Here is a 12,589-nt window from a genome sequence, read left to right as displayed (position 1 = left end):
GTATATTGTAATGTTGTCACCTTGCCAGGTGGGTGGGTGATGTGGACTTCAAGGTTTGTGAATATGTTAACTTGAGAACTAAGCAACGTAGGAATTTCAAATTGATAGTATAGGTGTATTTACTAATAATCTCAGACGAGTTAGAATCTCAGCGACCTCAACCTCAAGATCAGAGGTCAACTTAATGCTGTTTGCCTTCCAGGTCACTGCTGTGTAACTTGGTGCGGGTGAAGCTAACCTGCTACGAGCGTGAAGGCAAGAATACGCTGTCTCTGGAAGACTACCTCAAAGCCTTCATGGAGACTGAAGTCAAACCCCTCTGGCCAAAGGGGTGGATGCAGGCCAGGTGTGTGACAGCAGCTAATGCGATTTCTGTGGTTGTCCAGTGATTATAATAGCGGCTATCTTTCTCGTATGTTTTCAATCATGGCTTAAATAGAATGGTAATGAAGAAGTAATTCCCTAATATTAGTGCTTGTTGTATTCATATTTCTGTATTTCCCCATCTGCAGGATGCTGTTCAAAGAAAGCATCATGGCTCACGGTCATCTCACTGGCTACACGTACGTTTTTCACCTTACTATTAACCTATTTTCTCATCACTGATTTGTTCTAATAGCTCATTCAATTTTATTTTGTTCCAGAGCAAAGAAGAAGATGCTCCCTGTTCCCAAAGCCAAGCCAAAGGTTAGTTGAACTTTCAAGTTAATCTGCAATCCATCTGTCAGCAGAGTGACTTTGTAATGGAAGGGCTCTTGATATAGAAGGGATGACTGCTACACATTTTACACTTGCCCACTTTGATCTAAAGTGGGCTGGACCAGTGAAATACTCCTTTTTGTCAGTGTAAAGAACTTTAGTGACTAATATAACTCTCTGAGATAACTTAAAATGAGAAAAAGAAGCATAGTTTCAACCATACTTCTTAGTTTTTCATAAAGAAATGCAGCTATGGGAAACCAAAGAAATCTGTCGGCACGACTCTTTGGACCTAATTTGTATGAAATAAATGTAAAATTACAAAAAGGGTTCTGGTAGTGCACTACCCAGACTGTCCTGCGATTCCTAATTACTTTGGTGTAGCATGAATAGCCATGGGGGAGGTTTTTATCAACAGGAAAAACTGTAAAACTTATTCAACTATAGTTAAATGTCGACATGCCCTGCTGCGTCAAGTGCACCAGATTTGAATCTTTGCTGGATCAACCATTATGTTTGACACCTCTTCTTCTTCTTTTTTGTTTTTTTAAAGGTTTAGATTCTAAATGTGTTCTCATTAGAAACTGTACAGCAGCTGGAAGTTGGAGCAGAAACTCTGGACAGTAAATTGTGAAAAACACAAGTTATGCAAATGATCTCTTCAAAGTGAAACTTTGTCAATAAGGTTAAAGTTCTCTCACGGTGCTCGGCTAACGTTATCTCATGATGCGTGAAATGAGCCCTCTTGTATTTTAATGTGTTTGATAAAATATCAATATTTGGGTTTGTGTATTGATACAGTATCGCCATGCAGAATATTGTGATACTGTTGTTGTGTTTCACCTGCTACTCCTAGTATATGAATGATGATTTCAGATTAACTTGAAGAAACATGGCGGTGCTCTTAAATGTCGCTAAAAGTATATTTGTGTCCTCTGTATTTTCCAGGAGGCTGTGTGGGTTCGTCACACCACACCCTCAGCAGGTGCCACTCCCTCCCCTGCTGCCCAGGTCGCCACGCGTCCGACTCAGTCACCGTCTGAGCCCATATGTCTCGATTCCCTCGATGAGGCTCCCTCTCTGGACTCCATCTCTCAGGCCTTGGCCATCCTTGGCAATGCAGCTAAGGGCCTGGCCCAGGGGGACAGCCCCCCGTCCCCAGATAAACCCAAGACTGTCACCACCCCCTCCGGCCTCCACACCTCACCGGTCATCCAGCAGCAGAAAAAGAACTCTGTCAGCACTCCCAATAGCTCCAAAGCACCTCACTACATCTCTACCTCTTCGTCATCCTCCACCTCTTTGTCTCGGTCTCCCTCCGTCACGTCCTCTCCTCTGCCCTTGGTCAGGGTGGATGGCATGGGGGTTGTTAAGGGCACTGCGCAGGTGCACAGACATTTACTTTTAAACACGCAGAGACCTTTGAGTGTGGGTGTGACTAAAGCCAACATGCCTGCCTCAGTGTCTCCACCTAAACCACGTCCACCGCCCACTGCGTCTCCACTAGTGGCACCAGGATCAAAGACCGGGGTCTCCACTGCCCCTTCTGGGCTCCTCAAAGGCAGCAATAATAACAAAGTCAACAGTGTTGACACTCTGATCATCACATCACCTCGGCTACACACCCTCTCATCGCCCTCAGTCACGGTCCAGAAAACATTTCAGACTCCTCACCTGCCCCAGACTCCCCAGAGTAAATCCTCCTCCTCCCTCTCGCAAACACTCCCCAGCGTACAAGCACAGCCACAACCACAGTCTAACTTCATCACCCCTATGCACGCCACTCTCACCAAGTCCACCCACAGCAGCATCCCACCCATCGTCAAACTCACTCCCCGCACACCCAACCCCATCGTCACCGTTGCCACCTCATCCTCAGCTTCCATTTCTCAAAGTCCCAGGTCTCAGGCAACCCCGTCCCTACACCAGTACCCTAACAAAAGCCCAGCAGGTTTCCGCCCGCCGTTCTCAGGTGCCCAAGGAGGAGTGAACAAGCCGGGGCAAGGCAGTTACACTCCTCCAGGCAGCCAGAAGACCCCCAACAGCAACAGCAGCACCAACACCAGCCTTATTAACACCTCATCCATAAGCAAGCATTCAGGATCCAGTGCCTCCCCCACGACAGCCTCTGCCAATCAAGGTCAGCGCCAGAGGTCTGGGGGCGGGACACCTCAGGGCGCCAAGCCAGTCACATCTGTCCCAATGTCATCCGTCTCTTCTCAGCTGCCACAGGTTTGTAGTGCCAGTATGGCCAGATAAGGAAACATGTAGGATGTACATCTGGAAAGTATTCACAGTGCTTCACATGCCTTATTCGAAAATGGATTAGTTTCATATTTTACCTCTGCATACAGTACAGCATAATGACAAGCAGCAATTATAGCCTCAAGTCTTTTTGAGAATGACGCTGCAAGCTTGGCACGCCTATTGTGGGGCAGTTTCTTATTATCCTTCTTTGCAGAACCTCTCAAGTGTCTTCAGATTAAATAGCTGTGCAGCGACGCTCATCTTCAGATCCAGAGATGTTCAGTCATGTTCAAGTTTGGGCCACTCAAGGACACACAGAGTGATCTTGAAACCCCTCTTTGTTATTTTGGCTGAGTGCGTGGTTTCCTCCAGACATGATGCTTCAGACCAAAGTGTTAAATCTTTGTTTCATGAGACCAGAGAATTTTGTTCCTCGTGGTCTGAGACTCTTTAACTGGCTTTTGGCAAACATCATGTGCCTTTAACTGATTCAGTTGATTGTTGTAATGATGCAGAAATGGTTGTCCTTCTGGAAGTTTCTTCTTCTGCCACAGAGCAATGCTAGAGCTCAGTCAGAGTGACCATTGGGTTCTTGGTCGCATTACTGACTAAGGTCCTTCTACCCCGATTCCTCAGATTCCATTTACAGATGATGTAGGCCACTGTGCTCATTGAGACCTTCAATGCTGTAGACATTTTTTCTGTACCCTTCCCCAGATCTGTGCCTCGATGTAATCCTGTCTCAGAGGAATTCATGAGAACGAAGCGATGCAGGAATTTCAAATCGATACCATAGGTGTATCTGCTAAAAGAATCTAAGTGGCTTCGACCTAAAGGTCAAGTTTTCTGAAAATCTTGTGAATGTCACTTAGGATTTTCAAATGGATACGACAGATGTTTCTACTAAAGTCTCAGTGACCTCGACCTAAAGGTCAGAGGTCAAGTTTTCCTGACAAGCTTGTGAACGCAATAACTAGGTAGGATTTTGAAATTGATACCATATGTATCTACCAGCAGGCTGAGGGGTACCACTGGCTACTACCAGCATTTTTTCACTTGTCATTATGTGAAGAATTTTAAGGTGAAAAAATGATTTAATCATTTTGGAATAAGGCTGTAACATGAGACAATGTGGACCAAGTGAAGCTCTGTGAATACTGTGCGGATACACTGTCTGCAGCACATGTACACAGGTGGATTTTTCAACCCTGAATCTGTTGAATGAAACCACTTTCTTCCTGTTGTTAAACACTCCTAACCTGTTTTTTTTGCTCAGGTCTCCGCGGCAGGAAGCAGCAATCTGCTCAGCTCAGCCTCGTCTCTTCCGCTCGGTTTTGGGATGCTGGGGGGGCTGGTGCCTGTGTCCCTGCCCTTCCAGTTCCCTTCACTGTTAAACCTGCCTTCGCTGGGTGCAGCAGGCTCCAACACGGCACCCAGCAGCTCTGCAGCCAGTAGCAACCCACCGTTCTCCACCCTGACCCAGAGTGAGTGATGCACACAGGTCACAAGCGCTCATTGTACTTGGGGGGGGGGGCTTAGATTATGCACCAGGTGCAACTCTGACATTGATGGCAGCTGCAGATTTAACTAAGAGCATTGCTTTCTTTACAATATGACATCATGAAAGCACTGTGTATGTGTGAGGCTGTTGGGGTGTGTGTCTGCTTTTGTGTGGGTGTTTCCTGTGTAGGGCTTTTTTTGTGTTGTAGTGCGTTCTCATTTATCACCATGTTTTGTGTCTAAATGTAAGCTTTGTAATTAATGTAAGACATTGCATTTTTGTTTGCTCCCCCCATCAATTCTGTATTACATCATGCTTCCTCTCCTATCTCACATTTGGCCTCACACTTCTGCCTTTATCCCCTCCTTTCTCCTCCTGCTCCTTCCTCTCACACGTCTCTCCTCTGACCTCCCCGTTCCGTTGGTACTTGTTCCTCCCATCTTCTCCCTCTTTGTTTCTTGTCGCCCTGTCCTGTCTCCTCAGATCTGTATAAGAGCCTCCAGTCAGGGTCTCAGGTTGCTCTGCCTCCTCACTTGCAGCTCGCTTTCTCAGGTAAAATCTGACCCTCGCTCCCTCCACCTCAAAAGCCTGCTCCTTTGCTCTTCTGCTTTTCCTTTCAAGTGTCTGATGTTCTCTGTCTCAGGTTGTCCCCCCCCCTCCTCTTTTTATTTATTTATTTTCTGTCCGGTCCTGTTCTCATCTGTTGGTGGCAGCATGCCTTACTTTAAAAAAAACAATTCTTTTCCCCCTTCCCTCTTTGTAATGTTTTTGTTGAGATTTCAAACACTGTGCTGTTCCCGTCTAGATGTCAGTCAAAGCCAGGGAGGTGATGCTAAGAGGAAGACTCTATGATCCAGCGGACCCAGCTGATGCAGTCCAATCAAACGAGGAAACGTTGGGACAGCCGGGACGCACAGACCGCACATAACAGGGGGTCTGAATTACAGACTTTTGCTTTTAAGATCAGCTCAACTATCCACAACTACCAGTTAAAAATAACCTTTTTAAAACAATGACAACTTTTAAATCTTTGAGCTGTTAAATAAAATGGCAAATGCAGTTTGCCAATGTTTACACAATAGACCTATATCACTGTGGACAGGGAGGAATGAATGAATGGGATTTATAGTTGATTGAGGTGTGTGTGTATGTGCTTGCTGGGACTGTGTGCCTTTTGTATGGCTCCCTTTCTGATGCATGGTCAGTGTGTCTACTTGGTGCTGTTTTTATCATAATGTAATTATCACTGATACCTGTAAGAAATGTAAACAAATTGTTGAATTTGAGCTTTTTTTTTTTTTTTTTTTTTAAAGAGAGAGCTGTACATGTTTTAATTGTACTTGAATTCCTGGATAAATTTGTTCCTGTATAGAACTCAAACTGACTTTTAATTAAAATCTTTCTCTTCAAATGAATCATTCAAGCTGCATTATGAAAGTCAAATGAAGCTGAAGCTTCTATATCATGTTGACCCCTGGACCATCGACTGTATATAAAAGCTGGACATAAAACAGCATTTTTGGCCATTACTATCTTGGTGTTCAGCTGTGACAAATGAGAGGTGGATCTGACTGGAAGCTGAAGACAATGCAGACTTGTGCAGTGTCAGCGTACCTACTTTATCCACTGCTCTGGCTTTAATGGGGACCATTCTTTGTGAAATAAACATGTTTTATCCTGTATGACTGAAGTAGAGAGTGAGCCCATACACTATTAGAAGTGTTTGCAGACATCATTAGAATTGATTTCGTTTTCCCAGATCTAACTCTCTGTTAGCATCATTAGCTATTTTTATTGCCTCCAATAGAATGATTAATGTGGCGTCTCTCCCAGGTTTAATGTCCAGACATCCACAGATTAGGTTTGAATGTGAGATGGCTAGGAAACAAATTATATACTGTGCAGTGACTGGAGTTATCTTAAAAATAAAATACAACACATCTGTAATTTTGGGCATAAAGAAAAAAGTAAATAGTGATGTCTGGAAGGGTTAGGGAAATTGGTCCAATTGAGATACAATTAGTAGAGAGAACATGTTGGATGAAAGTACATATTGTGGCAAAGACAAAGGTCATTTAGCAAAAAGATGATACCAAAAACAAACTTCAGTCAAAACAATGCCTGAGATAACCCCACCCAATTGAAATTACAAGGCTAGCCATTCATATATTGCTACACAATTTGGATTATCTAATAAAAGAATAGAATTTTAAAAAAAAGGCCTGATCTTAAGCCTTGTGTTCACTCTGCAGTCTTACTCAGCACAGGAGTGTCTGGAACACAGGACTTTTATCAAACTCTGTTTAAACACTTGCTACATGATTATGGCTAATAATATGGCAAAATACTACAACATGGTAAAAAGGCAAGAGCCCAGAAACTGTGTCCCTGGATCCTTAACAAGCAAATACAATCAGACCTGATTTTGTAAGCAGAGTCAAGAAAGAATGCAGGCTTAAAATATTTCAACATTGCCTTCTCTTTTCAGACCTGCAAACAACAGCCATCTTTTACATACAGTCTCTGCTCCTCAGATGCCTTTACAGTGGTATTTATGAGAATGTCGAAACACAACATGACACAATTATAGGCAGTGTAGATTTAATTGAACCCTTGATTTAGCTATTAAATCAACTTAGTCCTTAATGAAACCCCAAATAAACCAGACATGAAAAATGTAAAAGGTCCTCAATAATAAATGTTCAAGTGTCTGAAATATTTTTTGACATCAACTCAAATGAACAGAGTCCAACAAGTAACAAGCAAGACAAAAACAATTAAAAAAACAAAACAAAAAAAGGGGGTGGGTAAATCTAAGCAGTTTGTGAATGATGTAAAAATGAAGGGCAACTCGAACTGATAGTACAGGAGGCGAGGATTGGCAGGCCCTCGTTGAGGTTGTCCCAGGTAGTTGCCCCCCACCAGCAAAGCACTTCATTTCCACCTCCTGGAGCCTACTTGACCAGAGGCCTGGTTTTGTCGTCGTCGCCACACTGGTGGGCTTTGTACTTTTTCACCTCAGCCATGTACTTAGACCAAGCATCGCTCTTGCCTGGCTCAGCCTGCAGGGGAGGAGGCAGAGGTTATCACCTGTGGGAACAACACAATCAATATTGCCACCTTCCATCCCACTTACTTCTGTGTCTTGTTTCTGCTTCTTCGCAACAATGCCGGTCTTTAGGAACACACCGCCTCGGCGCTTCCCCACCTGGGTTAGGGGATAGAAGACTGAAACCGTTATACGAGCTCTTGCACGTGGACTGCCAATGAAGGAGACTACACCAGAGCAGAAGGTCTACACTTAGTCTCGCGCCACCAGCGAAACCATCAGTGAGGATCATCCCTACACTTTACTAAGCTATTGTTTGTTTTACACCATCACTGTGGGTGATTTTACTGAAATATCTCAGGGATAATACAATCACCGGCATATGTATGAAACACTCATAAAAATGACATGTCAGCCATCAGAGTACTAACTATGGTGCCAGTAAGCCTGCTGTATCAGTGCATAGTGCTTCACTTTGGCTGTGAGTGGAACTACTGCTCTCTCATCTTACAACTGCTAAACCCCTTACAAAGCTCGTCACGGGTGGGGCCTTCTTTTCCACTGGTGTCTGTCCTTGCTCGGTGGCTCTGGCATCTCCACCTGTTTGCTGCATCTCCTTTTTCCTCCTCTCATCTTCCATCTTCTTCTTGAACAGCTCCATGAAGCTGCCGTCGTTAGCGAACACGTTGCCCCCAGGCATCAGGGGTTTGCTCGATGGCTGTGCGGGGCTGCTCGAGGGGGACGCGGGGCTCCCGCAGCTGGAGTCCTCGCTGCTGCCGCCACCGCCGCCGCTCGTTTGAGGTTTGTCGTGTGCGCGTTTTGGATCCATAGTTCCTGGGCAAGCAGACACAGTCTGTTGTGTGTTAGCTGTGTAACACGTATGGCTTTGTTGTGTGGTTGGCCTTAGCGGAGAGCACTGCCAGCACGCCTCAACCGCAGTGCAATACGAAAACCTAAAGTCTAATTAAAAATAGATCAGCTGCACAGTCCAGTGTGGGGATATGGTCTTTGAAAAATAAGGCGAAGTGTAAAAAAAAAAAAGCCAAAAGGCTTTAAAAATGTCAGCCCTCTAGCACACAATCCCCGGGCCCCGACAAAAACAAAAGCAGGCGCTGGTTTAGCTGCTAACGCGGCTAACAGCTAATGCCCGGTTCGGTAAGGCCACTGCAGACGACCAAACTCAACTACGGCCTCCCAGTTCATGTGCGGAACCTATTAAGGTATAAGCATACAGCTGCGGCTCACCTAAAGGTTCAAACACCTGCGACAAAGACAAGGAGGGTCAAAATTTGTTCTCGCAGTTATCGCCAACTTTCACAAACCGTCACCTTTGCTCCGCCATGTTTCATTTTCTCTGGTGACATCACGTGGCAGCTGTGTAGCGCCTCCTGCTGTGCCGGAAGTGAAATTGATACTAAAAATTACATAACAGACGGTCGTTGGCTGGAAACTGCTGGCTCTCAGGTCTGCTTCTGTTGACACGGTACAATTTAATACACCCAGTTTACACAGCCGAACATGAACTCTGTCCTTCACTCTGACAGTGACGTAAACGATACTCTGTGCTATATCGCTTAAAATAAAACCTCACTGTATTCATTGTTTTTAGATATTGATTAGGATTGTCAGGAGCACTGTCATTAATCCATTCAATTTACACTTGTATTAAAAGGTCAAGCTGATCAGTTCACATTATGCAAGCTTATTTCATACTTCAGTCCTGTGCAAAAGTCTTGAGCCACACCTTATTTGTTTTTGTGTTGATTCCAAGAAGGAAACGGGGGCCTGCGCAGGGTGAACTCTTCCTATGGTAGCTGGGATAGGCTCCAGCACTCCCCTGCCGCAACCCTGATAAGGATAAGTGGAAGAAAATGGATGGAGGGTGGAAGCTGGACATATGGTGGACAAAAGACAACGTGGCAGGCTTTAATCAATAAATAAATAAATAACCATAAAATAGTGGAAACCCAACACAGGATCTGAGTTCACTGAAGCCTCAAGAAAAATGGTCTCAGTGGGTGGCTATCTTACCTTAGAGTTGAGGGTGTGTTAAAGAATAAAGGTGGTCATACAAACTGACTTCAAGTTTGTTTGAATTGTAGAAACTGTTTTTAATCCTTAATGTTTAATCTGCTGCATCTCCCATTTTCCCAGAAAAATATACAGAAATCAGGAGTGGTTTATGGTTGTTACATAGTACAGACTTAACAAATCTTAGGTGAATCTTACAGCCCCCCCCCCAAACATGCCATTCTATTACATTGTGCTGTTGTTCATCATGTTTGAATGTGCCACCTCTCTTTAATCCGTTGAGATGTGCTTGTGGAAAAGTGGTGCGACGGATAAACAATGCCTTCACCGTTTTGACAGTTGCACAAAGGATGTGAGAAGTTTGACTAATCGGTTTGGCCTTTAGGACTGTGACGGAATGAAAGTCTACCCACAACAAGGGCCCACTTTGATAAAACCTGGGTTGGCGTGCTTTCTCAGACCTCTCTGGGTGAGTCTAAATCGGAAGGGACTGAAAGTGAGTCTTTGAATGCACTGAAAAGAAGAACACAAAATGCCATCTTTAACTTAAGATCCCATTTATTTGTAGTGCAAAAAGTAGAACAGAGAGGACTACAAATAATTTAACCCTGTGCCAAGTACATTATGCTATAATCTAGTAGACCATTTCATGATGCAACCTTTCACACCATGCATATGTGGACCAATAATTTTATGCCATAAAAACCAACTTAAAAAAAAAAAAAAATCAAAAAAAAAATCAGTAGAACAAAAAAGTAAAAAGTGTTTACACAACAGCAGGACTCTGGTCTTTGTAGATCATAGCACAAACTGTTAGAGGCAAGTACAAGTCACAGGACAGCAGCTCTGACATGGGACGCACAAAAACAACTTGATCAACGGTTGTAAAGAAAGGCAGACGTAGAGTCTGATAAATGTGCCTCAGGCTTTTTAATCTGCTGTCGATTTCCTGTCACAGGAAAAATTCCAGCGCATTGAAGAACACGTTTCCTTCCAGCTCAGCTCAGCCGTGAACAACACCTAGCAGCGGCAAACAGCACATCAGCTGACTCAGTTTTATATATTTTTTAGTGTTTCTATGATTAGAGACTCTCGCATAGTGTTATCCAGTTTTTGTGTTTAAAGTGGAGAGTGCAGTTGGGTCCGACCCACAATCAGACCCCCTGATGGGGGAGGTCTTATGGATAGGAATAATAAAAAAAATAAAAATAAATTTTTTTTTTTGAGGCAACAGCGAAAAGAAAAATACACAAAAGTCATATCACCAGACTTGAGCACGTACCTGCAGTGTGACAGAAACAGTGTTGGCGCTGCAAACATGTCATTGTTCAGTCTCATCTATAAAGGGCTAGCATGGGAGACTTTTGCGAGGCACTGAACAAACCCACCCTTCTAGAGAGAAAGTGCTTTGGTGTACACTGTGAAAATATTTACAAAAGACATGTTTCAGATTTAAGGCTGAGAAGGAAAAAAAAAAAAAAAAAGCATTTAAAGAGAATACAGAAGAAATCGAGACTAAAGCTGTTACACACCCGCTTGATTTTTACATTTTTTCCAAAGGTGCTTCAAACTTAGACTAAAAATAAAAACGCTACAAGAAAAAAAAAAAAAAAAAAAAAAACCTCAGCAAACACATAAATCCCAAGAGGATCTGCTGTAGTGGAGGTATGAGGACCGCTTGTGCAGCTTTTGTTCTGTAGCACTTGGAGTAGTCAAACTTCTCTGTCATCTATCACATTTAAACTGGCACCTGACAAAACTTGTTCCAGTTCTGTTTCACTGTTTAACATAAAAAAATAAATAAAAAAGGATTTTAAATAGATGTTCAAGGAAAAAAAAAAGTCCAAGAAGCCACAGGGGAAATAAAAGTCACCTTAAAAGGTGAGGTCGCCTCTTCTTAAGGCCTATAACTCCTACTTTTTATCAGAGCAGAGAGCTTCTGCTCTGGAGCCCAACGGAGAAAAGAAATCTTCTCATATCAGTAAGAGCCAGCAGGGGGCAGCAGCAGCGTGACAAAACTGAGGCACAGTGATCCCAGTGAAGGCATAAAAAAGGCAAAAGACACTCAGAGATCACATGGATCACCTTGTGTGCACTTTGCTTTTCATTTGAGGGTAACTGTCACGCCTCCGTGTCTCATCTCGGGTGGTGTCGTGTCAGGCCTCTCCTTGCGTTGGTGAGTTGTCTCTGCTGGGCGAGGAAGGACATGGCCTGGTTGGAGGAGCCCAGCCGCTCACCAGACACTTTCTGATGCAGCCCCATTCCCTGACAGGTAAAGAGGGCGGAGGAAAGAGAAAGATGGAGTGAGGGATTGGGTGGTGTGGATGTAGTTCCTGTTTGAGCTTTTGTGTATTTACACGCTCGCTCACCATGTTGTACCAGGCACTGATGATGAGTTTCTCCTCCTGGTCATGCCTGGCCCTGGTCTTCTCATAATCATGCTGTATAAAAGGAACACCATCATCATGCATTAGTGGGATTTACAGTGCTGATGGAAGCACACTTGTCTCTCAGAGTCAGGAGGTTCATACCTCCAGATGCTGGATTCTTCTCTCCTTCTCCATCAGCTGGTTTTTCATGGCCTGACTATCAGGAGCCACTGGCTGCTGCTTAGGATCCAGGGTTTTGATCACCTGCACACAAAAGGATATTCATTTAAAGAGCTTAGAACATCATTTTTTCTGATATTTAAAAAGGTCGAAGTCTTTAAAAAAAAATGTGTGAAATAAAAAGTGCAGTACTCCTATAACCACTGACCGTTCTCGCCTTCTCCACGTAGCGCTTGTATCGCTGCTCCATCTGCTTCATGTCCTCGTCCTTCTTCCGCAGGATCTCCTGGAGTTCATCAATCTTCTTAGCCACTAGAAGGAAAAACAAATTTGTGTTTAGGAAAGGAACAAAGCTGAACTTCTTCTGAATACCATCTACATGACATTTCTTACTGTTGCTGTCTACTTTGGGCTCCAGGTCATCAATGACCTCTTTTTTCTTTTGCAGGTCTGACTGGGCCTCCTGGAGCTTCTCCCTGGAACAGTACACACATCGACACTTGTGTGAGTTCA

The 12,589-nt window shown here is 43.9% G+C and overlaps 3 protein-coding genes across 4 annotated transcripts in view; 1 reads left to right on the top strand and 2 right to left on the bottom strand.

Moving 5' to 3' along the window:
* The window catches only part of ubn2b (ubinuclein 2b), a 13,046-nt gene extending 7,219 nt beyond the window's left edge, over positions 1-5,827 (top strand). Inside the window, exons 11-17 of one of the 2 annotated variants that reach the window (XM_005738038.2) lie at positions 203-346; positions 513-563; positions 645-687; positions 1,648-2,931; positions 4,223-4,430; positions 4,931-4,999; positions 5,253-5,827. In XM_005738038.2, coding sequence (XP_005738095.1) covers positions 203-346; positions 513-563; positions 645-687; positions 1,648-2,931; positions 4,223-4,430; positions 4,931-4,999; positions 5,253-5,299 — 1,846 coding nt within the window. In that variant the 3' untranslated portion in view covers positions 5,300-5,827. The remainder of the gene's footprint in view (positions 1-202; positions 347-512; positions 564-644; positions 688-1,647; positions 2,932-4,222; positions 4,431-4,930; positions 5,000-5,252) is intronic. The other variant, XM_005738039.2, reaches the window with a different exon arrangement.
* Positions 5,828-6,213: 386 nt separating this feature from the next.
* trir (telomerase RNA component interacting RNase) lies at positions 6,214-9,024 on the bottom strand. The gene is made up of 3 exons (XM_005738040.2): positions 8,026-9,024; positions 7,584-7,655; positions 6,214-7,509 (listed from the first exon to the last, which is right to left on the bottom strand). Exons 1-3 carry the CDS (start codon positions 8,323-8,325, stop codon positions 7,402-7,404), a joined length of 480 nt encoding a protein of 159 aa, XP_005738097.1. The 5' UTR covers positions 8,326-9,024; the 3' UTR covers positions 6,214-7,401.
* A 2,154-nt stretch (positions 9,025-11,178) lies between these two features.
* hook2 (hook microtubule-tethering protein 2) overlaps positions 11,179-12,589 on the bottom strand; it is a 16,066-nt gene continuing 14,655 nt past the window's right edge. The window contains exons 15-19 of the mRNA XM_013912105.1: positions 12,470-12,575; positions 12,285-12,388; positions 12,059-12,160; positions 11,897-11,968; positions 11,179-11,792 (exon numbers count right to left, since the gene is read on the bottom strand). Of these exons, the coding sequence (XP_013767559.1) occupies positions 11,664-11,792; positions 11,897-11,968; positions 12,059-12,160; positions 12,285-12,388; positions 12,470-12,575 (513 nt within the window). The 3' untranslated portion in view covers positions 11,179-11,663. The remainder of the gene's footprint in view (positions 11,793-11,896; positions 11,969-12,058; positions 12,161-12,284; positions 12,389-12,469; positions 12,576-12,589) is intronic.

Source organism: Pundamilia nyererei, unplaced genomic scaffold (assembly GCF_000239375.1).
Source record: "Pundamilia nyererei isolate P.nyererei 1_Seehausen unplaced genomic scaffold, PunNye1.0 scaffold00081, whole genome shotgun sequence".
Lineage (NCBI taxonomy): Eukaryota > Metazoa > Chordata > Actinopteri > Cichliformes > Cichlidae > Pundamilia > Pundamilia nyererei.
The sequence above is the reverse complement of the archived record's forward strand: the minus strand, read 5'-3'. Positions and strand labels throughout refer to the sequence as shown.

Coding starts and splice junctions, on each gene's coding strand:
- trir (XM_005738040.2), bottom strand. CDS start 8,325: ATGGATCCAAAACGCGCACACGACAAACCTCAAACGAGCGGCGGCGGT. Junction 7,656..8,025: donor CCCCACCCGTGACGAGCTTT/GTAAGGGGTTTA, acceptor CCCCTAACCCAG/GTGGGGAAGCGCCGAGGCGG. Junction 7,510..7,583: donor AGCAGAAACAAGACACAGAA/GTAAGTGGGATG, acceptor CCTCCCCTGCAG/GCTGAGCCAGGCAAGAGCGA.